General features: G+C 43.8%; 1 protein-coding gene across 5 annotated transcripts in view; it reads left to right on the top strand.

Annotated features, from left to right (window-relative positions):
* The window catches only part of csmd3b (CUB and Sushi multiple domains 3b), a 418091-nt gene that overhangs the window by 33250 nt on the left and 360006 nt on the right, over positions 1-24835 (top strand). For all 5 annotated transcript variants that reach the window (XM_034294760.1, XM_034294758.1, XM_034294759.1 and 2 more), the window contains one exon: positions 22817-23039. In XM_034294760.1, coding sequence (XP_034150651.1) covers positions 22817-23039 — 223 coding nt within the window. The remainder of the gene's footprint in view (positions 1-22816; positions 23040-24835) is intronic.

Raw genomic sequence — 24835 nt, 5'->3', positions numbered from 1 at the left:
CATTCCTTATTTAGTACATTCTCTAGAGGTTTCAGCACTGCAACAGACTCATATGATAATGTGAATTATGTGGATTAAGATATTTTAAATCATTCAGATTTACTGGACATTGATGTGCATTATGATAATGTAAATTATGTGGATTAAGATATTTGAAATAATTCTGATTTACTGGACATTAATGTGCATTATGATAATGTGAATTATGTGGATTAAGTTATTTTAAATCATTCACATTTACTGGACATTAATGTGCATTATGATAATGTGAATTATGTGGATTAAGATATTTTAAATCATTCACATATACTGGACATGAATGTGGACTAAGTTAAGGTTTCAAAGCCTTCACATACACTGGACATGAATGAGAATTGAGATCCCATTAAGATAACGTTTGAAATCATTCACATCGTTAGCTCATTTGATTACTAACATTCTGGGGACTCTGATTAGTGATTTCTTTGTCAATTTGAGGGACATTGTTGTATCTTTAGTTAGGGTTAGTGTCTTTGGTTTGGGTCAGTGTCTTTAGTTGGAGTCAGTGTCTTTTGTTAGGGTCTTTTTGGTTAGGGTCAGTGTCTTTAGTTTGGGTCAGTGTCTTTGGTTTGGGTCAGTGTCTTTAGTTTGGGTCAGTGTCTTTGGTTTGGGTCAGTGTCTTTAGTTGGAGTCAGTGTCTTTGGTTAGGGTCTTTTTGGTTAGGGTCAGTGTTGATGGTGAGACACCATCAACATGGTGTCTTTCCATCATGGTTTCAAAATGGTTGACCCTAAACAAAAATACTGTTAAGTCTCAGTGTCCTAGACTGAGAGTTGTTCAAAATGGCAGCATGTCCCCTATATACTCAATTTGCATATATATATATACAGTATATATATAGTAATATATTTGTAGAATATAGAATATTAGTAGAATATATTATATAGTAGAATATTAGTAGAATATTAGTGGAATATTAGTAGAAAATATTCTGTCAAACCTCTTGGGGACATCCAGCCATTCAGGTTAGTAGATGTATTCCAGAACCATCACACCTTCATCATGTCAACTAATCACCAAGTCCTTTAATCAATTGAGCAGATCTGAGAGTCCCCAGGATATATTTGAAAACCATTGCACCAAGGAGGGAAGAGGTTGACTAGGATCCTGTAAATTAGTGAGGGGATGGCAGTGCATTATAGAGGATTGGAAGCCATTTTGGATGCACTCTGAGAGTGGACAGATTGGAGTCAGAGTCCAAAAGACAGACGGGCGGGCAGGTAAATCCTGTCTGCTGCAGTAACACCGGTCATCCAGAGATACGTAGGAACGTGTTGTGCTCATGTTATATAAGCTTGGAGAAAGGGTGTCACTGCTGTTGCCTGCAAATGTATAGTGGTAATATGGTTCATTTTCCATTCTGAGAAGAATTTAGTCGATCACCTCCCCCCTCCATTTCACTCGCTTCTTCCTACATCTCTCTTGCGCTCTTAATCTCATTCCCTCCCTCCCTCTTTTCTCATTCTCCCTCTTTCTTCATTTCATTCTCTCCCTCTCAGTCCTTTTTCTCTCTTCATCTCATCCTCTGCCTCTATCTTTGTCTCCTCTTCTGACTTCATCTTTCTCTATTTATTCATTCTTTGTCTTTTTTATGCTTCTGTCTCTCTTACTTCCACCTCCTTCAGCAATCTCATTCTATGTCAGTTAGACAGGCAGACAGACAGACAGGAAGAGGGGCAGACAGACAGGAAAGCAGACAGGCAGTGACTTTCAGAACCCAGCCCTCCTGTTACCTAGGTTACCGGCAGTCTTTCTTTCTTTCTTGTTGGCACTCCAGTGTTGTCACTACAGGGACCAATCCAATAGAGTAAGATAAAACAAGAATGCCACTTCATGCAATGGAGGAGGCTGCTTTGAAATGGAGCACACACCTACAACACTGAATAGTCCACCTGGTTTTATTTCATCTCACCCTCCCTAGCTAGCCTTAAGTTACGTGGGGAATGTCTCTACGCTCAGGGCTTAGAGAAAGCTTCCACTTTTGCAAATGTGCGGGCTTCACGTGTGATTATAGATGATTGTGACCCATTTCCTCAGTGCCAGTGAGTAGTCCTGGTAGCTCTTTGTCCTCACATTCTAATCTTAATGGCAGAGTGTATTCGTAGGCCCTATCCAAACTGGCGTCCAGGGTTGAATTGAGCTGTAACAGTCAATTATACTCCAGTGCTTAGCACCTATGGTGGGTGGTATCACACGCTCAGAGCCTGCAATATCTCTGATGGTTATTCTAGATAGTGAGGCTTCAAGACGTTACCAGAACAGCAAGAGGATGAACTTGTACCAAACTGCACAAGTATTTATGGGTTATTCCAGGTGAAATGCTGTTTGATTCCATAGAATCAAACAGAATTTTTATGCAAAGGGTTCCACCTTGAAGCAATCACCATTCTTTAAAAGCATTTCACAGTTTCACTGTAAAAATACATACAAATTCATAGAAAATGCATATGTATGATTCTAAAAGGATATGATTACTGAGACCTCAGGTAGGGTATATGAGTTTAGTGGCAAGGTCTGGGTACTCATCTATTCAGCAGGACAGACAGATGGAGGAGGCCCTCTGGATGAGGTTCAGACCAGACCCTGGCAACCCAGAACCCCTGCTGACTGCACCCCTCCCATCCCACAAACAAACACACACACGCACACACAAACACACACACACAATGTCCTCCACTTAGTGCTTTCTTGCTCTTAGCCTCCTCTGTTGTGTTTTGAGTGTGCACGTGTGTATGTGTGTGGTACGTATACTGTGCGTGTGTATGTGTGTGTGTGTGTGTGTGTCTGTGTGTGTGGGTGTCGGTGTGTGTGTCGGTGTGTGTGTGTGTGTGCACGCTGTCAACATAAGCCAAGTCAACCTCTTCCAGCTCTCAGCCTCTCTGCCCCGGATGCAACATGACATGGGTGGGCTAAGACGCTACATCAACGAGACGGGGGGGGGAACCAGTGTCCTGGGATTAATGGCACCTGAAGAGGCTACACAGGAAATAGCTTTAGGGCCCGAAAGTTTAGAGGGAAGGTCCATCCTTCCTTCCAGGAGGCACAGGAGCGTGTGGCTGAACGCGGCATGGTTGTCCTCCGCAAAAAAGGTATATGTGCGGTCCTTTTCGGGGGCCGTTACGTTCTCCGGGGGACATCTCTGCTGGGTCGTCCAGATCTCTCACGCCAAAACCCCTTAGCCGAACCGTGGTGGAGATGGCTGAGTGAACGGCGTGGTGTCAGGGACCGAGCTGACAGAGGACTGTGGGATTCGGCTGGCCTCTGTGTCCTGCGGCGTCTGGTCTCACAGTGAGGCAGGGCTCATTAGTCAGACGGCTGAGGGTGTGTTCGCATGACGAGAGAGAGGGAGTAAAATGCTAGGTGGACTTACATTGGTCAGAACAGCCGTTTCCGTAGTGCTTTGTGTATATTGCGGCGCGTTTGAGATGTTACCATGCAGGATTGTGGCCCTAGATCTTGGGAAATACGAGCAATATGCATACACACTGCATGGAAACTTGATCAAGTTCAGACAGAATTATCTTCACACTTACAAAACACCATGGGGTGGGTGGGGGGGGTCTATCTATATTGTGGCGCTCACTTCCTGGTTTACAGTACATCCCTCGTATCCGCCAGGGACCTGTTCTGTGAACCCTCACCCCAGTTACCCTACACAACATGCCCCGTTACCCCAGTTACCCTACACAACATGCCCCGTTACCCCAGTTACCCTACACAACATGCCCCGTACCCCAGTTACCCTACACAACATGCCACATTACCCCAGTTACCCTACAAAACATGCCCCGTTACCACAGTTACTCTACACAACATGCCCCGTTACCCCAGTTACCCTACACAACATGCCCCGTTACCACAGTTACTCTACACAACATGCCCCATTACCCCAGTTACCCTACACAACATGCCCCATTACCCCAGTTACACTACAAAACATGCCCCATTACCCTATCCATGGTCTTATTGCACGAAAATATTGTAAAAACATTGTGATTGGCAACTGGGATCATTGTTTCTTTATGTCTTTCAACATGTCACTATAAACAGCAACAGATGATTATAGTACAGAAGATATAAAACACTTATAAATACATTAAATATACATAAAACAATGTGTTTTGTGTTTTTTTTTATAGAAAGACTTCATGCAATTAACCGGATCGATGCTTGGATGGCTGAAATTGGCGCTTTTTTAGAATTTCGGACTTCTTGAAAAATATTGTGGATACTTGAGTTCGCAAATGCGGAACCGCGGATAGCTGGGGGAAGACTGTACACAACAAAATAATATATCTTTTAACCAACTCGGTTCGGTCCCTGGAAGGGCATGTTAATCCACCAAGCCAAAGTTTAGGAATTTTCGGATTATTTATTTTCACCCTTGTTTAACCAGGTAAGTAACATACCAGCAATTAGAGTTCACTGCCTTTGCTTACAGATTTCTTTCCCCTTATCGGCTCCGGGATATGATCTGGAAACCAGTTGGCCATCATTCGGATTCTACCCTGCTGCCCCGACGTCTCCATTACCTCACTGAACGCATCGACACGCAACTGACAACTCAGTGCGGCTGAGTCTGGAGCTGCTCGGAGGCAGGCTGGCATTCGACTCCCTGTCTAAGACTTCAGAGTGGAAGGGCACAGTGGCACGCTGATATCCAAAGTGAAGCGCACAGTGGAGGGATCCACTGGGTATGCCACGCTTGAGGTCACGTTTGACGATCACCGTCTGTGTTATTCTAATCCTCCTCGGGATATAATCCCTCCTCTGCTCTACACTGGCAGTGTTTAGGGATCAGAGGAGCTTGTGTGGCTGCGTTAAGTTACACGCCGACCTTCTCTAACAGCGCCAGTATAGCGCAGACTGAATGAGCTACACCGCTATACTGATTAGCTATCGGCCTGTGTGATCTGGAAACGTGGGCATGTGTGGTTTAGGCCCATTGTGCTGTATCTCTGATATGGCTTTTTTTTTTTTCTTCTGCTCAATACTGCACAGGAGCCAGAATATTCCAGCAAGATAGATGGTCTTTTTTTTCAACCATATTTTACCGTCTGCTATTTCAGCCTGAAAGTACAGAATCATGACAGCCATAGATAGAGCCCAATCTTTTCCCTCAATCTGAGCTCTATGTGGAGGAGCGAGAGGGAGAGTGAGAGGGAGAAATAAATAGAGGTAGCGAGAGAGAGAGAGAGAGAGAGAAAGAGAAAGAGAGAGAGAGAGAAGTGGGTGTCTTGTCCTGCCATAGATAGATGTACTGTAGATTTAGATGTTCTCCTTTAGATCCGGGCCGGCGTCCAGCAATTCCCCCTTTCTCACCGGTTCTATCGGTTCTATCGGACTAGCTCTCTCTCTCATAGAGGACACATACACTGTGAATCCATGGCAGTTTCACCATTGGCAACCTGTCATTGGAGGATGATCTTCTGACGTGCCAGGGACAAATCTGCAGTATAGAGTGATGGGCCTACTGGTGTAATGGTAGGGCTGCTATCCGGTCAGTAAACAGTGGGGAGAGATGGTCATGCTAATCTAGCACTAGCACTGTCATCTGATGTGAAGACAATGGGGCAGAGGCAGTGCGGAAACGTGGGCAGGCTAACCTAGCACTAGTGCTGTCATCTGATGTGTAGACAATGGGGCAGAGACAGTGCGGAAACGTGGGTAGGCTAACCTAGCACTAGCGCTGTCATCTGATGTAAAGACAATGGGGCAGATGCAAGTGTGGAGAGATCGGCATGCTAACTTAGCACTAGCACTGCCATCTGATGTGAATACAATGGGCAAAGTCAGTGGGGGAGATGGATTAGGAATTAAATATATTTGGAAAATGAATCCGAAAGGGGAGACGACGCGCCTTGTTTTTATTACCTTTTAGGCAGATTTATTGAATGTTCTCCGGCAGAGGCTCTATAATAATTTCCCAAACAAGCCATTTAAAGAGTCATGCTGTAACATATGCAAGGAGGAAATTTTACTTTCACTCTGTCATACCTACTTGTCATTGTAGCACAATGTACTACAACCCCACATAATGCTCTGACCAACTCAATGGTTCTATCTGGTTTGGTTTCTTTGTAGGGCTGATCTACAAAACTGACAACAGTGTCTGTTTCATTAGCATGATGCTCTGTTGGAGGGACTGTCTTATAGTGTTATAGGATGAATATCAGATATCTCTCCGTGGGGATGGCAGATTTATGGTGATGTGACCCTGATTCTCCTTGGCCAATGACATAGGTGGTTCAGCCAAACTAATGCTCTAAAACAATAGATTATGTAGCTATTGTAGTACACTATTTTCTTTTTTTCAGTGCAGAATTAATTGTTGTTCCCTAAAGGGAATTCAGATTAGTACATTCATAACCGAGGTCCCATACACTCAGTTCTCATTTTAGATCCATCCCTTGAACCAGGCATGATTGGTAGTGGGGTAAGACCATTCTACACCATTGATTCTGCACTGATTCTATACCATTTATTTGAATCGTCTGGCTCACAGAATTGAAGAGGGGAATAAAAGAAAAATCACACGCTGAAATGTACAGACTCAGACAGAAATCTCCATTCTTGTGATAGTGCAGAGGCAGTAGATGCGTGTTGAACACTGTCATGGAGCCTTGAGGACGAAAGCATGTTCTGAGGTCTAGGGGAGAATAGGACAGTAGATTAAAGGGATGGTTGAGAAAGAGCAGACAATGCTGAGACAAGAGGAGAGGAGAGCTCAATCCTGCTGGAGTCGTTTTCCACTGGGAGATCTTCTCTATCCTAAGTCCCTCTCCTTCTTATTCGCACTCTCTGTTCATGTCTCTATTTCACCCATCTTTTTTCTGCCTCCATCCACTTTCCTATCTTTCTCTTCCTCTCGCTCTCTTTTTCTCTAAGATGGAATGTGGCCAGGGATTTCCTGGGTTCAGTGTCGTGTGGGTGTGTTGGGGTGTCTGGGTTCAGTATTGTGTCGGCGTATTGGGGTGTCTGGGTTCAGTATAGTGTGGGTGTGTTGGGGTGTCTGGGTTCAGTATTGGGTGGGCGTATTGGGGTGTCTGGGTTCAGTATAGTGTGGGTGTGTTGGGGTGTCTGTGTTTAATATAGTGTGTTTGTGTAGGAGTGTCGGGGTTCAGTATAGTGTGGGTGTGTTGGGGTGTCGGGGTTCAGTATTGTGTGTTTGTGTTGCGGTGTTGGGGTTCAGTATTGTGTGTTTGTGTTGGGGTGTTGGGGTTCAGTATAATCTGTTTGTGTTGGGGTATCGGGGTTCAGTATAGTGTGGGTGTGTTGGGGTGTCTGGGTTCAGTATTGTGTGTTTGTGTTGGGGTGTTGGGGTTCAGTATAATATATTTGTGTTGGGGTGTTGGGGTTCAGTTATAGTGTATTTGTGTTGGGGTGTTGGGGTTCAGTATAATGTATTTGTGTTGGGGTGTTGGGGTTCAGTATAGTGTTGGTGTGTTGGGGTGTGTTGGGGTGTCTGGGTTGTGTCTGGACGTACTAAAAGGCTGTGCTAGGTGGTGTTGTCTACTAGGTGGTGTTGATTAAAAAGTGGTGTTGTCTTCTAGGTGGTGTTGTTTGCTAGGTGGTGTTGTTTACTACGTGGCGTTGTTTACTAGGTGGATTTGTTTACTAGGTGATGTTGTTTCCTAGGTGATGTTGTCTGCTAGGTGGTGTTGTCTAGGTGGTGTTGTCTCTCTAGCTGGTGTTGTTGACTAGGTGATGTTGTCTCTCTAGCTGGTGTTGTCTCTCTAGGTGATGTCGTCTACTAGGTGGTGTCTGCATACCTCCGCTCCCATCCCTCCTCCCCTACTCCTTCTTCCTCCATCCTGCGGCTCTTCATTTTTTTCTCCTCCTCTCCCTCCAACTTGTCCTCCACTCATACTCCTCTTCCCTTCCACTCTTCCTCCGTACGACGCGCGGCTCACTGTTACATACCGAAACCTGAATGCATGATCGACTGACCGTAAAGCAACTGAAGGTGTTGCGAAGCTACAGGGTTGGAAGGCAAGGTCCTGAAATTGAGACTTCATTGTGCCCCACTGCGTGTCCTTAGTGTCGATGTGATTGTGTAATTGACTGAGGTCGTATACGTTCCGAAACAAGAGCAGCGGTGCGCACTGCGAAAGCTGGGGGACGGTTCGGCCAATGTTTACGCAGCGATGCACAGGGAGACCGGGATCTCCAGGCCTGCTCAGACAAAACAGTTGCCCTCTATAGGGTTGAGCAATGCGAGTACATCCTCATTTTATGCAACGTTTCCAAAAAAAAAAATGAGACACGTGCAATGCAAATAAAAACAGAACACAATGTGCAAATCATTTATCCCAATATTCAATTTAAAATGGTACAAAGACAAAATTTTGAAATTAAGAAATTTTATAGTTTTTGGAAAAATACATGCCCATTTTGAATTTGATGGCAAAAAAGTTGGGACGGGCATGTTCACCACTGTGTTGCATCACCTCGTCTTTAAACAATGTAAGTGTTTGGGAACTGAGGAGAACAGTTGCTGTAGTTTTGAAAGTGAAATGTATTCCCATTCTTGCTTGATACAGGATTTCAGCTGCTCAACAGTTCGGGGTCTTTTGTCATATTTTTTGTTGAATAATGCGCCAAATGCTTTCAATGGGTGACAGGTCTGGACTGCAGGCAGGCCAGTTTAGCACCTGGACTGTTTTACTTCAGAGCCATGCTGTTGTAATACATGCAGGATACGGTTTGCGCATTGTCTTGTTGAAATATGCAAGGTCTTCCATGAAAAAGACATTGACTGGATGGCAGCATATGTTGCTCCAAAACCTGTATATATTGTTGAGCATTACTGGTGCCTTCTCAGATGTACAGGTCACCCATGCTATGTGCACTAATGCAACCCCATACCAACATGGACGCTGGCTTTTGAACTATATGTGATAAGAAGCTGAATGGTCCCTCTCCTCTTTAGCCCAGAGGATGCGGCGTCCATGATTCCCAAATAAAATTTCAAATTTTGATTTGTCACACCACAGGACAGTTTTCCACTTCGCCTCAGTCCATCTTAAATGAGCTTGGGCCCAAAGGATTTCTGGATCTTATTTATATATGGTTTCTTTGCATAGTAGAGTTTTCACTTGCTTTTGTGGATGCAGCGACATACTGTGTTCACAGACTATGGTTTTCGGAAGTGTGTCTGAGCCCATGCAGTGATTTCCACTACAGAATTGTGTCGGTTTTTATTGCAATGCCATCTGAGGGCCCGAAGATCACAGCCATTCAGTATTGGTTTTCGGACAGAGATTTCTCTGAATTCTCTGACTCTTTCAATGTCCTAGATGATGAGATCCCCAAAGTCTTTGCAATTTTACATTGAGAAATGTTATTCTGAAATAGTTGCACTCTTTCAGAGTGGTGAACCCCTCCCCATCTTCTGAAAGACTCATCCTCTCTGGGATGCTCTTTTTATATCCAATCATGTTGACATACTGCTAAATAACCAAATTAGTTTTAAGATTTTCCACCAGGTTGTTTTTTTTTGCATTACACAAATGTTGTCTTTTGTTGCCCCTGTCCCAGTTTCTTTGTGTTGCTGGCATCAAATTTAAAGTGGGCATATAATTTTCTAAAAATAATAACCTTTCTCAGTTTCATCATTTGATGTGTTGCGTTTGTACTATTTTCTGTTGAATACAGGGTTGAAATGATTTGCTCCTCATTGCATTCTGTTTTTTAGAAACAGTGTTGTAGTTCTGCATTAGTTATCCACTCGCCTAGAAATACGCTGTATCGTTTAACGTCGAACGTTTCTTCGTGGATCCCGGGAAGAACAGCCCTTGCGTTTTGTCGGGCAACTAATGGGAATCTTAATGAAATCCTAAATCCTCCACATCTTTCTGGTCCTCACGCACCTCAGAGGACACGGCTGAAAGAGGACAGATGGAGGTCTTGCGGGGTGACAGGACAGGGTACCAGAGTGAAGGGGAAGCTTCACAGGGAAGATAACAGAACTGACGACCGGGGCGGGAAAAGAAAAGGGCAACAGAATAGAGGTTACGGGGGTTCAAGAGGGTGACAGACACCTTGACGTGAAAGCAATCATGTGTTAAAGGGACGGTCCGCTCCACTGTGAGAGGTTAAATGTTGAAAAGAGATGAGAAACTTAAAGGGGAGAGAAAGACAGAGAGAAGAGAAGGAGAATAAAAAGGAGGGTTTCCATGGTGATCAGTGAAGTCGCTAAGTGGGAGTTATTTTCTTTGTTCCCAAATGTGACTTAAAACGTGGCCTAAACATGACCTAAACCGGCGTTAAATGTCACCTAAACCTGTCTTGAATGTGACCTAAACCTGACTTGAATGTGACCTAAACCTGACTTGAATGTCACCAAAACCTGACTTGAATGTGACCTAAACCTGACTTGAATGTCATCTAAACCTGTCTTGAATGTCACCTAAACCTGCCTTGAATGTGACCTAAACCTGACTTGAATGTCACCTAAACCTGCCTTGAATGTGACCTAAACCTGACTTGAATGTGACCTAAACCTGACTTGAATGTCACCAAAACCTGACTTAAGCGCAACCTAAACCTGACTTTAACCGAAACAAAGGTAACATTTGCTTGTGAAGGTGTCAATATGATTGATGAGAACATGGCATTGTGAAATACTGCAGGATGATGATGACGAATAGGACGGAAACCATGATGAAGATGAGGACGAGGAGAGTAATGAGTGTTATCAGAATGCTAACTCCCTTTAACGACTGGGATCACAGCAATGGAGCGTTAATGACCAGAGGGTATTACAGTTTTTCTTGATTGCTTACAAGCATCGAACAATACGGAAGTTACAGTAACAAAACTCTTCCCACAGTCAGCAAAACGGAAGTGCATGTGAACCAAACTGTGTACAATTCCTCATTGCCTTCACACAAAATGCAATGAACACAATCCCCAAAATCCATGAACTTCTTTCTCATTCGTACTCCACCACTCCCAAAACAGTATATTCACAGCACATGTTTTCTCAAATGCTCACAACACTGTTCTCAAAACTGTTAAAAACACATTCAAAACAGAATGATGGCAACTGTTGTGCATGTCTGCAGCAACCAGATTGAAATATAAAGAAAAATGTTGATATTTATTAGAAAATGTAAATAATGTTAGAATATTTAATCAATCCAAACACAGTTGATTGCGGTTTCAACTGAAAACCGACCCAAGTGCTGTACACTGTACGTTTTGAGAGAAACGGCGAATGTGTGAAAGAACTCTGGTATCAATATATTTCAGGTAAGATGTCTGTCCAATAACTAAACAGGGTATATACACATCTATGCATAATGTAAAGGACTGTAAAACCATAAAACCATTACTTTTTTTAGAGAGTAATGGAGATGGAAGCCAGACAAACTGCACATAAATTCATCTTTGTGGATGAAGCTGGATCCAACCTGGCAAAAATCCGGGGAAGAAATGTGATTGGTTAACGAGCCACTGTGGATGTCCCTGGCCAGAGAGGAGCAACCATCACAATGTGTGCAGCACTGACCAGTGATGGTTTGCTGTTACACAAACCACTCATTGGCCCCTACAATACACAGAGGCTAGTGATTATACTAGTTGATGTTTGTTTGTTATTATTGTGGAATTTGGGGAACTTAGTTATTTATTTTTCAAAAGTATAATTTACTATATGCAAAGATATAAAAAGAATAAAGGATATTCCTTCCAATTGCCACATTTCTGATTCATTCTTGTTCCACATACATTAGTACAGTTTTTCTTTTTCTATGATCAGATACTGATTTGTGTGATTTTTTTGGTTGAAAAACTTACAAGATGAAAGGTTGTCATTTATGTAATGCTCCCTGTTGTTACTGTTTTTTAGATCAGTGTGTTATGAGTGACAATGTGTGTTTCTGAGTGAGGATTGTTGCCAGTGTTTTGGTTGAACAAGCTTGTTTTGAGACATGTTTGAAGTGTTTTAGTGGGTTTTAGTGAGTTTTGCAATGATGCATGATGGTAATGCACAGTGTGTGAAGAGTTTTGTTATTGTGGTTTCAGTATTGACCGATGCTTGTAAGCAATCGAGAAAAACTGTAACAGTAATCCTCCGAACTGCCCCCCCACCCCACCCCCCCACCCCCCACCCCCCGCCTTGAAGGATTTTAACCCTTCCTTGGTCTAACGGGTTTGATCCGGGCTGTGTCGTGACAGTGGTGTGTTAGGAAGGCGAGGAAAGCCAGTAGTCGGCCCCCAGCCGGAGGGCCTCAGCGTGGTCATTAGCAAGACTGAAGAGGGCTGATGATCGATAAACCGCCACCCCACCTCCACCAGCTGATGGCCATCCAATTACCCTTTAATTAAACTCTAACATGACAGGCTGCACGCACACTAACACACACAGTAACACACACACACCAATGCACTTATACACTAACATACAACATAGCATCTGGTTACTCCTGAGAGACAATGTCATTGGGAAAAACAAACAACAACAGCTTGTTGAGGGTTATTATTTACTCTGTGTTCCTTCGCTTTGTCTCCATGCGTCAGGTGTTGCTTGTCTTATTGCTATTGTATTCCCAGATGTGGTTGTGTGGATGTGGTGTCCTGGTTGTGTGGATGTGGTTTCCTGGTTGTGTGGATGTGGTTTCCTGGTTGTGTGGATGTGGTTTCCTGGTTGTGTGGATGTGGTGTCCTTGTTGTGTAGATGCGGTGTCCTGGTTGTGTGGATGTGGTTTCCTGGTTGTGTGGATGTGGTGTCCTGGTTGTGTAGATGCGGTGTCCTGGTTGTGTGGATGTGGTTTCCTGGTTGTGTGGATGTGGTGTCCTGGTTGTGTGGATGTGGTGTCCTGGTTGTGTGGATGTGGTATCCTGGTTGTGTAAATGTGGAGTCCTGGTTGTGTGGATGTGGTGTCCTGGTTGTGTAGATGTGGTATCCTGGTTGTGTAGATGTGGTATCCTGGTTGTGTAGATGTGGTGTCCTGGTTGTGTAAATGTGGAGTCCTGGTTGTGTGGATGTGGTGTCCTGGTTGTGTGGATGTGGTGTCCTGGTTGTGTAGATGTGGAGTCCTGGTTGTGTGGATGTGGTGTCCTGGTTTTGTGGAAGTGGTGTCCTGGTTGTGTAGATGTGGAGTCCTGGTTGTGTCGATGTGGTGTCCTGGTTGTGTAGATGATATTGTATACCTAAAAGTGGTATGCTAGCTGCAGACACCACCAGGCTGTCCATCCTCTTTCTGTGGTCCCTGTCGGCCATGTAAATGTGACAATCATCATCACAGCCTTGCTGCTGCTGTAATCCATCACCTCCCCCTGTGAATAGGTGTCTCATCTGTGTGTGTGTGTGTGTTTGTGTGTGTGTGTCTGCCTTTTTGTCTGTGTGACAGTCTGCGTGTGTTTACGAGTATGTGTGTGTAGTGTGTGTTGTGTGTGTCTGTGTGTGTGTGTGCATAGGCCGAGTGGAATCTTCCAACCTTGAGTGACAGCTTGATAGTTGCTCCAGTCTCCTCTCCTCCCTGGCCGTTCTCTGCTCATTCAAAATACTTCCTCCCAAGGGGCCCCTACTCTTGCCTTTTTGCTTTCTTTCTCAATCTCTCTCTCTTTGTCCCTGTCCCAATCTCTCTCAATCTGTTCTCTCTCTTTCCCTCCCCAACTCCCACCCCTCCCTAATCTCTCCCTCTCCCATCTCTATCTCTCTTTCCCTCTACCCATCTCTATCTCTCTTTCCCTCTACCCATCTCTATCTCTCTTTCCCTCTACCGATCTCCATCGCTTATTCTTCCTTCTCTCTTCCTGCTTACATTTTCTCTTCAAACCGGCTCTCAATCTCTTTTATTTCTACATATTCTCTCTCTCCATATTCTGTCTTCTCTCTCTCTCCACCTCTTTCCTTGCTCTAAGCATACCCTTTTAATCTATCTCTGCCTAAGCCAAGGGTGTGTAATCCTAAAGTTCCCACATAGATAGTAAAACCATTAAAAGAAATCCCCTCAAGGTGTTTTGGCAGGTCCCCACTATGGAAAATGTGATTTCCACTGCTGGGTTTTGGTTTAGGGGAAAAGTTACAATTGGGCAGTGTTAGAATAGTTTTAGCTTCAGCTGAAAATATTAGGATTAGGTTTTAGGGATGTTACATTTACGCATTCAGTTATTGGTTAGTGGTTATTGAGGTTGGCGTCACGTTATTGAGGTTAGACTTTAGGGCTAAGGATTTAGGGTTAAGTTTAGGGCTAGGGGATGGGGAACATTCAGGTCCCCGCAATGACAGAAAAGCTGTGTGTGTCTGTGTTGTGTGTGTGTATGTGTGAGTGTAGTTTGGTACATATAGTTCTTATATGGTTATTTAGCTCGCAGTAATTAGCATCATTCAGTGGTGTAATTGCATAGTCATGCCAATGGGACTTTAACCGGTATATTCCATTGCTATCTACATTATGAAAGTGAGAATTTGATTTATATTGGAAGCGCCATATACTTTTGTCCTGATTAATTATATATAAAATAAAATACACGGCTTCATAGCAAATGGATGATGTCAGACACAAAAATAATGTTGGGAAAGCATTTAACACATCTGCATACGTGCAGAACAAGAGAGGACCTATTTGTGACATGGACGTGGCACATAATGACAAACAGACACATTAGCTCTGGCCCATGGTGATGCTATAAAAGGAATTGCTCCTCAACGCGAGTCAGCAAATGAAACGGGCTTCTAGACACACTGTTTATATGAATTATGAAATACAACATGCCTCTCACAGTCCAGGCGTATTATATTCGTATCTAGGTCAGTCTCCGTTCGGGAATAAAAAGAGCACAACCTTGTCCAGGAACACAGGTAGTCAAAGCAGTGCATTATCTTCCCAGTGGATGTTGGGATGTAGACTTGTTGTTAAGTCCACAGGGAAAAACAGGGGAGCTACATCTAATGTTAACTAGTGTTTAGTGGTTGCAGTCCTGGCCTTATTGCCACTGGACTTTCCACATTCCCCCATCCATGTATATTCCTCTCTGCTCGACATGGTTATGTGTGGCAGAAGCCCAGCCCCAAGGCTCAGGTGTTGTGTAGACAAACATGGTCAGAAATGCCCTACATTATTCCGCCTTTCTCCTTCTGTCTGTCAGTCCCTTCACCTGTCGCTGACCCTCCCGCTGCCGACCCTTTTCGGTTTTCGCCCCGCTCTCTCTTGTCCTGATTCCAGCTCCTAAGGATGTCAGTTCCGTTTGGACTGGATGATGTCGATGCACATGATGTGTGCTAGGTGTCTCATCACATCCGCGTCATTAGGCTTTGTTTTAAAATGGTGTTACTGTACAGGATGTACGACCCAGAATGACTGTGTCCTGTACGTCATTGGGTTCCATTTTGGGAGACAACCTCCTCTATCCTGTTAACCACCATGCGTGTACATTCACAACAAAATCTTCTCTCCTTGATTATAAGCTGTTGCCTGGCAACAGGGTACACAATCTGGAGGTCACTCCTTTGGGCTCAGCCTCTCCGGCTGTACGTAGGTCCCTCGTTTGCTCAAACTTCCTTCCTTTGCCCGAATCAAATTCCCCCTTGATGCTGGGAATATGAGGGAAGATAAGGGGAAGATAACATAGACATTCTACGGTTTAACAGTGAGCGCCTCCTGTCGAGCTCTCAAAGCCTGTGCGCCTTTTAAGCAGTTGGAGTCCTTTGCACTTCACTTAGCAGGGATGATGCTCATGATAAACGTGGCGGCACGTTTGCAGAGTGACCCACAGCACCTTGCATCCCTCCCATCTCTGATATGGCGTCTCAACCTAACAACATGGGCACGGCCACGATACTGCAGTTGTAACAGATCGAAAGAAGCAAAAAAGAACAATGCTTTTGGCGTGTTGAAACGTTTCTTTTTTTTCTTTCTTTCTTTTTTTTTTTACCTCAGAAGCCCGACGGCAGCTCTCTTGGCCTGTGGGGAACGGGGTGGGGGGAGGTGGCTAAAGCTCCTCTGGTAAAGCTCCTCTGCTTTTAGGAATCTCATATTATCTTCAGCGTAGCCTCGCTCCCTCCGAGACACATGGAGAAGAAGGAGCTGCAGAAACCGCATGGAAAGTTCAATCTGCATTCACTCTCAACCAAGGCTCTTTTTAAGTCAAACCCCTACAGGAAATGCATGCCAAATAAGAACCTAATGATTTACAATATGGTGCAATACCTCCGACCTGAACTTAGTCCACTAGGTGCAGGATATGAAAACATTTGGGACGCTGTCTGTGCGGAAATGTGATATTTTAATTAAGACTGGGATGTTTGCGTGCAACAGACATCACAATGATGTCGTCACCTACATAATTGAAATGTTACGGGACTGTGTTCATCTGCGCTTGTCAATGACGATTTTCCGTCAAATTGACATAAGTGGCTGTATCATGAAGACGTAGCGCTTTTTACTCCGCTATATAGGGAAAGTGCCCAGAGTTTCTATTGTGGAGGGATGCTTCAGTGCAAAAAGCTGAAAGTCAATTTGAAACACTGTCACTCATCTCCCCTGCTAAGTGTGTCTGTAATGTAAGTGCGTCTTGAAAAATATAAACACCCGAAAGTTGGGGGGAAAGCCAAACACGTAGGCTGGTCTAGCGACTGTCATTTCTCGAGGATTGTTGTAGCCTTTTCTTGGTTTAAGGATATTCATTTTGCATTTCCATGGTCTGACTAACGTCCTTACCTCAGCGGCCCTATCATAACTGGAGGAGATGCTGAGTGGCTGACCCTGATTGGACGGATCAGGTGGCAAACACACATGGGGGCTAGTGGAGGTAGATGGTGGGTGGAGAGACAGGGGGTGCGGCATGCCGAGGTGAAAACAAGCTTTAAACCGTCACCGACAACAACACACAGTAAGGGGGCCACTCTCTCTCCCTCCCTCTGTCCCTCCCTCCCTCTCTGCCACTCTCTCTCCCTCCCTCTGTCCCTCCCTCCTGGGGAACCTCTGGGAGCTGCCATACTTTTTTATGGAGCAACAGTTTGGGTAAAAGTGATTCATGTAACCGTCAACCTTCTCTCTCTCTCCCTCTCTCCATCTGTCTCTCTCTCTGTACCAATGCTGGAGGGGATGCTGGCAGGCAGACTGGGCTGAGTTTGTCTAATACAAACCGGTTAAAAACCTGCTCCAGCATGCAGGGTATTCAGGGAGGGTTGTGCTCTTTTACTGTGGACGACGGCTTGGTGTTGGGGTTTTTAATTTATTTTTATTATTATAGTGGGCTCCTAGACCCAATAAAAGCATCTGCAAAAAAAAAAGGTTTCTCTCAAAAGTTGACGATACTGTTGAGTCTATAGGTTGTATATTATATTAAATATTGAAGTGTATGCCATGCCTTTTACTCTCTACTGTATTGCTCTTGTCCCTCAGACTTGCAGTGCCTAAATGAGAATAGCTGTGGATCATGAGGTGGTATTCCTAATCAGAGAGCAGGACCGAAATACGGTGTGAGAGAAAGACAGAGTCTTAAAGACAGAGGGAGTTTGAAGGGGAGGGACAGTGTGAGAGTTTGCTCTGCCCACACTGAAGTGGAAAGGGAGCTGCACTTCCTAGACCCATGCCAGATGTTTTATCACATTAGCTGAAACAAATATTTCCTTCAGATCACAAAAGCCGATAGAAAGTATGAAATCAAACTTCAATAAGTACCTGTAGCTGTGAGGCAAAATACGGCAATGTGAAATCAAAGAGGCAGTATTTGTTACCCGTTGCGACGAGGAAAGGACATGCAGTGGAGAATAAATAAACCATAATACCATTCTAAAAATAATAATGGTCTTTGCCCATCTTACCCTCATAATTTGTTCACATTTTTACAACACTGTACATAGCTTATAACATTTGAAGTTTCTTAATTATTTTAAAGATGTTATGTTAACTTGTTTTTTTCGGTTTTGTCATTTATTATAGCTATTTTAATGTAATGGATAGAGTGAGAGAGTGATAGAGAGAGAGAAAAGGAGGAGATTAAGATGGAGAAAGAGTTAAAGAGAGGAGAGGCAGAGACTTGGAGAGAAAAGAGATGGATTTCCTATTGTGTCATCACTGGTGAGAGTGAGAGTGCTTTAAATCACATCAGTCTGCTGACAGGCACTCCAAGAGACAGAGGGACCATTTTAATTATGCCACATTGAGACAACACAGTGCGACTCCGACCCCATACCCACTTAACCTCTAGGTGGCGACTGAGTCTTATACCAAGGGAATCTAAGCCTTAATGTATGACCTTGTCTCATCAGTGGATTATCTATCACTGCGATGTGAAGGGTTATGCCTTCTTAGACTGAAAAGTCTTGATTAGTTCAAATGATCAATAATGCTGTTTCTTGCTACTAAGGCTCTACTTATCAGATAGCTGATCAATCTATTCATGTCCTTTGTACAAGAGGCAGGGAAAGGGAGCTTGGAAGAAAAGGCTGATAGGAACAGGCTAATGGCTAGAGAGTGAAAATAGAGGTAATAATGTTAGTAGGTAGAGATCTTAGTGGTGGTTATAATAGTAGTGGTAATAGTAATAGTGTTAGTATGAAGATATATTAGTGGTAGTAATTCTAGTAGTGGTAATAGTTAAAGTGTTAGTACGAAGAGATATTAGTGATAGTTATAATAGTAGTGGTACTAGTAATAGTGTTAGTATATTGACATTTTAGTGGTTGTCATTCTAGTAGTGGTAATAGTTAAAGTGTAACTACAAAGAGATATTAGTGATAGTTATAATAGTAGTGGTAATAGTAAAAGTGTTAGTACGAAGAGATATTAGTGATAGTTATAATAGTAGTAGTTATAGTAATAGTGTTAGTATGAAGATATATTAGTGGTAGTTATAGTAGTAGTAGTAATAGTGTTAGTATATAGAGGTATTAGTGGTAGTAATTCTAGTAGTGGTAATAGTTAAAGTGTTACTACGGGTATTTATGGCCATGTCTCAATGCAGAGATAAAATGGCCGAGAGAGAGTGAAAAAGACAGATGGTAAAAGGAGAGAGACTCTCCAATGAAAGCAGACAGTGCCTTGGAGCTAATCGTACCCTTCAGCATGAGTCATAGAGGTTGACAGTGGAAGGAGACATTGTCAAACAGGCCATGTAGGGTCGCAAAGGCATGAGTAATGTCTATAGCGTGGGATCACTGTCACTAATTGCTGGTATTAAAGCCTTTGCCTGTTGGGGCTAATTGACAACACTGTAAACATTGACAAACACAGAGTTTGTGGAGCGGCTCTATGGGGTGCTAGGTTTTACTGTGGGGCCGTTCACTGGGTGTTCGTGTCAGGTTGCGCGTGTCAAAGAATGTCGATCTGCTCCGCAAAAGGTGTCTTGTCGTTTGGCCTGCTTCGTAGGACGTGTCCTTGTCTCGGCGTGTTAAGCGGCACAATTCAAACCCAAGCATTCTTCCCGCTATCTTGGTCCAGCAGAGTCGTCCTTTCCTGTAGAACTGTGTCTTCGGTCGTTCTGTGGGACTACACAGCACCAGGCGCCGTCCAACGCAGGGCTCTTCACTTCTAAGCGGCTTACAGTGTATCCCTCCCATGCTTCTATTTAGACCTAGTCGCAAACTACGCCCTACGCCCTATGAAGGGGGCCCTATGCTCGACCAGAGTGACCTGGCAGAGTGCCGACGGCCCCCCCCCCCCGTTCAAAAGCAGCGGAGGAGGGTGTGATTTGGGACCCCACCCGGTCTCCGCTTGCTCAGCCGAGTCTCTGAGGTGGTTTTAGCTGGCTCCCGGCAGATGTAGGTGGATTTTGCATTACGCTTGTTAATTGGAAACTATGTGTTGTTAATGGATGGGAAAGAAACTGTGGGAAGATGGGGATACTCAAGGATGCTTTCCCTAAGCCGCCTCATATCCTCATCCAAAATACATCTCAAAATCTCCGTCCTCCTAAAAAAAAATTAAATTGACTCCCGTGACAACGATGAGTCATCACACCTCTGGCTCACGTCGGGCTGAGGTATCTGATCCACAATTTCACCGGTGGCTAAGAAAGACCTCCCCCCGCCCTTGCATTAATTACTACCTTTAGGAGACTGGTGAAAATTGTAAATAATAGTACATCTAAATTGGGTGGGTTTTCCATGACAAAATTATGGGCAGTGTGTGTTTTATAGTTTTTTTGGAAACAGAGAGGGGGCAGACTTTAACGGGCTGCCTGGCTGGTTGGTTAATTGTTTTTCAGTGAAGAATAAAAGCATGGCATTTACTGTACATTTACCCCTTTCCTCCACGATTTTGTGGTATCTATTTGTATTTATGGCCATGTCTCAATGCATAGCTGTCCACATGCTTAGGGCTAGTAAAGGTTGCAATATGAGTCCTCCTAGATCTGTTGTTCCTGCCAATTCCGCCACTTTCACACTGTGCAAGATCACGTCCCCCTCAACTCACAACCTTGGTTAGCTTGCAGGCACCCGACCCACCCAAGGGAGTCACTAGAGTGTGATTAGTCAAAGCAATCCCTGCCGACAATGCCTCCCACACCATGGGCTACTGTTAATCATTAAGTCACGAAGGTGTGAAACACACCACATCTAGAGATTTTTTCTATGATTCATCACAGTGTCCAGATACAGTGCTTAGCTGTGGTATATTTCCAAAATTCCAGAAACCCCGGAGATCCAGGACAGATGAACAGTGTGGCTTTGCTTGCACAACAAATTCCTGCGGCTGGTTATTTCTTATGAGAGTATTTTTATATGGCTTGATTAGAATAGTTAATTTGAACCATATTCAGCTGGATTAGGAAAGAAGCTGAAGATTAATATTGTATCATGTTGTAAATTTTCCTAAACCATTTAATGTTGTCTGTATATTAAGGGGATATACTTTATGTACACCCAAGCATCTAGTCTTAAACCACTGGAGGTTGTATACAACTCTGCCCTTTAAATCTCTGCTGACAGCTTTAGGACTCATTGTATCTTGTATGAAAAGGTGGGATGGACCTCTATGTAGTTAAGGAGAGGGCTGCATTCTCTTATGTTTATTGACGCTTTTGCAGAAACTGGCGGGGGTAGCTCATAAACTAGGTAAAACCTGCTCTTGTTTTTATGGCCCAGAAAAGTGGGATAAGTTACAAAAGGAGAGGACATACACATCGTACCTGCTTATGATAACGGTTGTATGCTTGCTTGTGGAAACAACTCTGTTTGCGTAGGCCTGCGTGCAATTTTTGGGACGAAACATTTCTAATGCCTTCAGGGGATGCTTGTAAAAGAGAAGGTTAGCGGTGTATTTCCACTGAATAAAGCTAAAAATCTTACAAAGAAAAAGATTGGACGTGCTCTGTTGTGTGTGTTGGCGTGCTCATGCCGGTGTGTGTGTGTGTGTAATCCCATTGTTAGTGCCGAAGAATTAGTAAGAGGAGACAAAGTCAGAGAAACACGGGGCAGTAATCTGGCCTGCAGTGTTCCCAGTGAAATGGCGTGCAGCTAGCTCTTGAGATGGCACCCTAATCTATTCCTCTCACGGCAGGGATAATAAATTACCACTTGAGTGTATTACTTACTCAATGCCAAGAGAAACCAATGCACTGCAAGGGTACCGCTAGCGCTGCTGTGTGCTGCTACATGGAAGCTCTAGCAGAGCCATCTGGGGAACTCTTTGGAGCATTTTCCTACACATACTGTACGGCAGCAAATTTATGTTCCCCTGAAATAGTCTTGGACAGGATTCTGTTATTTCGGGGGGAGCATCATCTCCAGTGGCGATTCATATGAATTTAATAGGATGACCCAGCCATTCGGGTTATATCTATGGCTACTGTATGCCCAGAATATAATACCAAACATCCATTTATAATAAATGACGTCAGTCACTGTTTATTCTTTATTTAGAATTACCCCAATTACACATCTCAATGCAAGCCTACATTACAACAAGAGCATTCTGTTTACACCGCGCCTTTCACTGAAAAAATAATCTCCACGGTTCCCAGTGAGCTCCTCTGAAAGGAGCATATAGAGGGAGGCCCTCGTTGACAATGGAGGACATGGTGGCATGGACTTTATAAAGGCCATCAGGAGGCCTGTGGTTCTGTAGCCGTTATATCATGGCCAAAGCGGGGCGTGAGCAACGAACGCTGGCTCGGCAAGCACCAACACTGTCAGGTGAAAGGCCACCAAAAGGGATTCTTCAGTATTATTCTGATGTGGTCCACTGGCATATTAGATAATAAGGGTCCTTTACTTCAGAACCCTTGAGAGCCCAGGCCTTGAAGACCATAATGAAATGGCGAGGAAGTACAGCAGTAGCGGTGCGCCGGCGTGTCAGTTCACCGTATGTAAACAATACACACAAGGTCTTCCTCCCAAGCACAGCACGCATCGCTGTGTTGGACGTGCAGCTAGCTGTGACTAATAGTTTGGGGACCACATGCTGGGAGTGATCGTAGCTGCCTGCAGGTTCTCCCCATGCTGGACATGGTGACAGTGGGCAGGAAGAGGAAGCCGCTAGCTTCTACCTGTGAACAGGAATCTGTCTTGTATACATTAATACGGTAGTGTTTCTAGAAAGGCTTCATCTGTGTTTGCAGTGTTTGTTTACTGGTGTATCAGTATGCTCTTGGATGATGGATGTATCAGATGAAATATATTGGATGGCCGTAGCATTTGTAAAATAGGTTGTCTTACTGTATGTCAGCTTTTATGCTTGGCGTGGAAAAGTTTATTTTTAATTTTTTTATTGCTTGTTGTAAAATAGATCTAGTAGCCTTTATTAGATTTGTGAAGGTATGAATTGTTTATTAGGACAAAAAAAAAGCTAAATTTTCATTTCTCTTTTCTCTTCTCCAGGTTTCATTTATACATGCGGTGGAACATTGAAAGGGCGGAACGGCACCATTGAAAGCCCTGGTTTTCCATATGGATACCCGAATGGGGCCAACTGTACCTGGGTTATTGTAGCAGAGGAAGGGAACCGAATTCAAATAGTCTTTCAGTCTTTCGCTGTGGAGGAGGAATACGACTTTTTATCTCTTTATGACGGACATCCCCACCCGGCCAACTTCAGGACGAGGTGGGTGCCATTTCTTATTAAACAGTTTTTCTTCTTTTCTTTGGGCTTTTCCTTTTTCTTTCTTGAATATTGGATTTTTGGCTTTAGCGTCGACATTTTAACAGAGAGAAGATTGGTACATAGTGGTACATAGCGTTCATTTCACACAAGACTTTCGTCAGAGCAGAGTTTAAGAGTGATATGGATATCCTGATGAAACCATTCTAATCTAAAATGGAATGAGGCAGAACTCTTACTCATTTCCAAACACGTTTGATCACTGGAAAAGAGATCGCAATCAGTCCATTGTAATTTGTGGCCTACATGGATAAAGGATAGTTCCGGCAGTCTGACCAAATGAAGGCTGCCACTGAGAAATCACACCAGGTGATAAGGCAGAGAAAATGGAACAGCTCTGTCCAATTATCTTGTTATTGTAATTACTCCGGGTTCCATTAGCATGGTCTAATACCCAGCAGATACTTTCCCTTTCAAAACCTTGCAGTTTGATTGGAATGTTGTCTGTACATTCAGAATCCTCATTAGCTCTGAACATTATTTTAGTTCATTAGGGGAACTGTTGCAATGGGCAAAGGGGCCCTGGTATCTTCAAGACGCTGTGTGAATTATACCTGTTATACACCATTGCTGTAGCTTCGTGTCCTTTAAAGGTGGACTCAGTGAAACGACACAGATGCAGCCACTAAGAGCTACGTGCCACTACTGTTTACTTCCAGATATCTGACAACCGCTGGCATCTAGGTGGCATCCCAAGGACCCCCCCCCCCCCCCCCCCCCCCCCCCACACACACACACACACACAGTAGGCTCCAGATCAGGGCAGATGATCGATGCTGTGTGACCTCAAATGTGGATTATTTATGAGGTCTGGCATAAGCTTTGTAATGAATGCTGCATAATAAATCAAGTCACATAGACTCTAATAAAGGCCCTGCAGCAAACAACAGCGGTTGCTGATCACGTCCTCCACCGACATACACACTTATGAGATGAAGTACATGCACCTTTGCCGTGTTATGCTCCTCTCTCCATCTCTCCACAGTTTATTGATCTCTCCTTCTCTCTTTCTCTCCCTCTACTCACCTATCTATCTATCTATCTGTCTGTCTGTCTATCTATATCTCTACCTATCTAACTACTTTATTATATTTACAGTAAATGCTTCATGCATGTGAGTCAGTGTTGATATAGGATAACCGGAAACCAGCCCCAAAATGTGGTCACGAGTAGCTAGAAAACCCGTAGCACCCCTTGTCTATTTTAAATGTTGTACTGAGGTTTCCTGATTTCTAGAGCACACACACACACACACACACACACACGTCCTCCAGTCATTTCACTCTGATTGTGTTTCCATGGAACCAGACGTCAGTCAGTCTTGCAGTGGTCCCAGTGGAATGCCGGAAGTAATTAGAGACACCAGTGATACACAGTAATTAACATAAACTTTTTAAGGAGCTGTTGGTATAATTTAAATGAGTGTTTGTTATTTGACTGGCATTTTATTTTGCAGGTTTCTGTTTACAATTAGCAAGATTTCTGTTACCGATTTTATGCACGCAAACATTAAGTTGAAGAGACTGAAACGGTGTTGTTTGACCATTCCCTTTCAAAAAAGAACTTGAAGTAGACAGGATTTTAAAGAAAGTACCTATTCTTTGTATTTCTGTGTTTGAACGAAGCATTCGGACACCTCATCTATCCAGATGGCCTGCATATATTATATCCGTCCATATACCCAGAATGCAAGGTCTATTTCTGCCTCTGCGGACTGAGAAGTCTTCTAGCGACAGATC

This window comes from Esox lucius, chromosome 10 (genome assembly GCF_011004845.1).
Source record: "Esox lucius isolate fEsoLuc1 chromosome 10, fEsoLuc1.pri, whole genome shotgun sequence".
Taxonomy (NCBI): domain Eukaryota; kingdom Metazoa; phylum Chordata; class Actinopteri; order Esociformes; family Esocidae; genus Esox; species Esox lucius.
The sequence above is the reverse complement of the archived record's forward strand: the minus strand, read 5'-3'. Positions and strand labels throughout refer to the sequence as shown.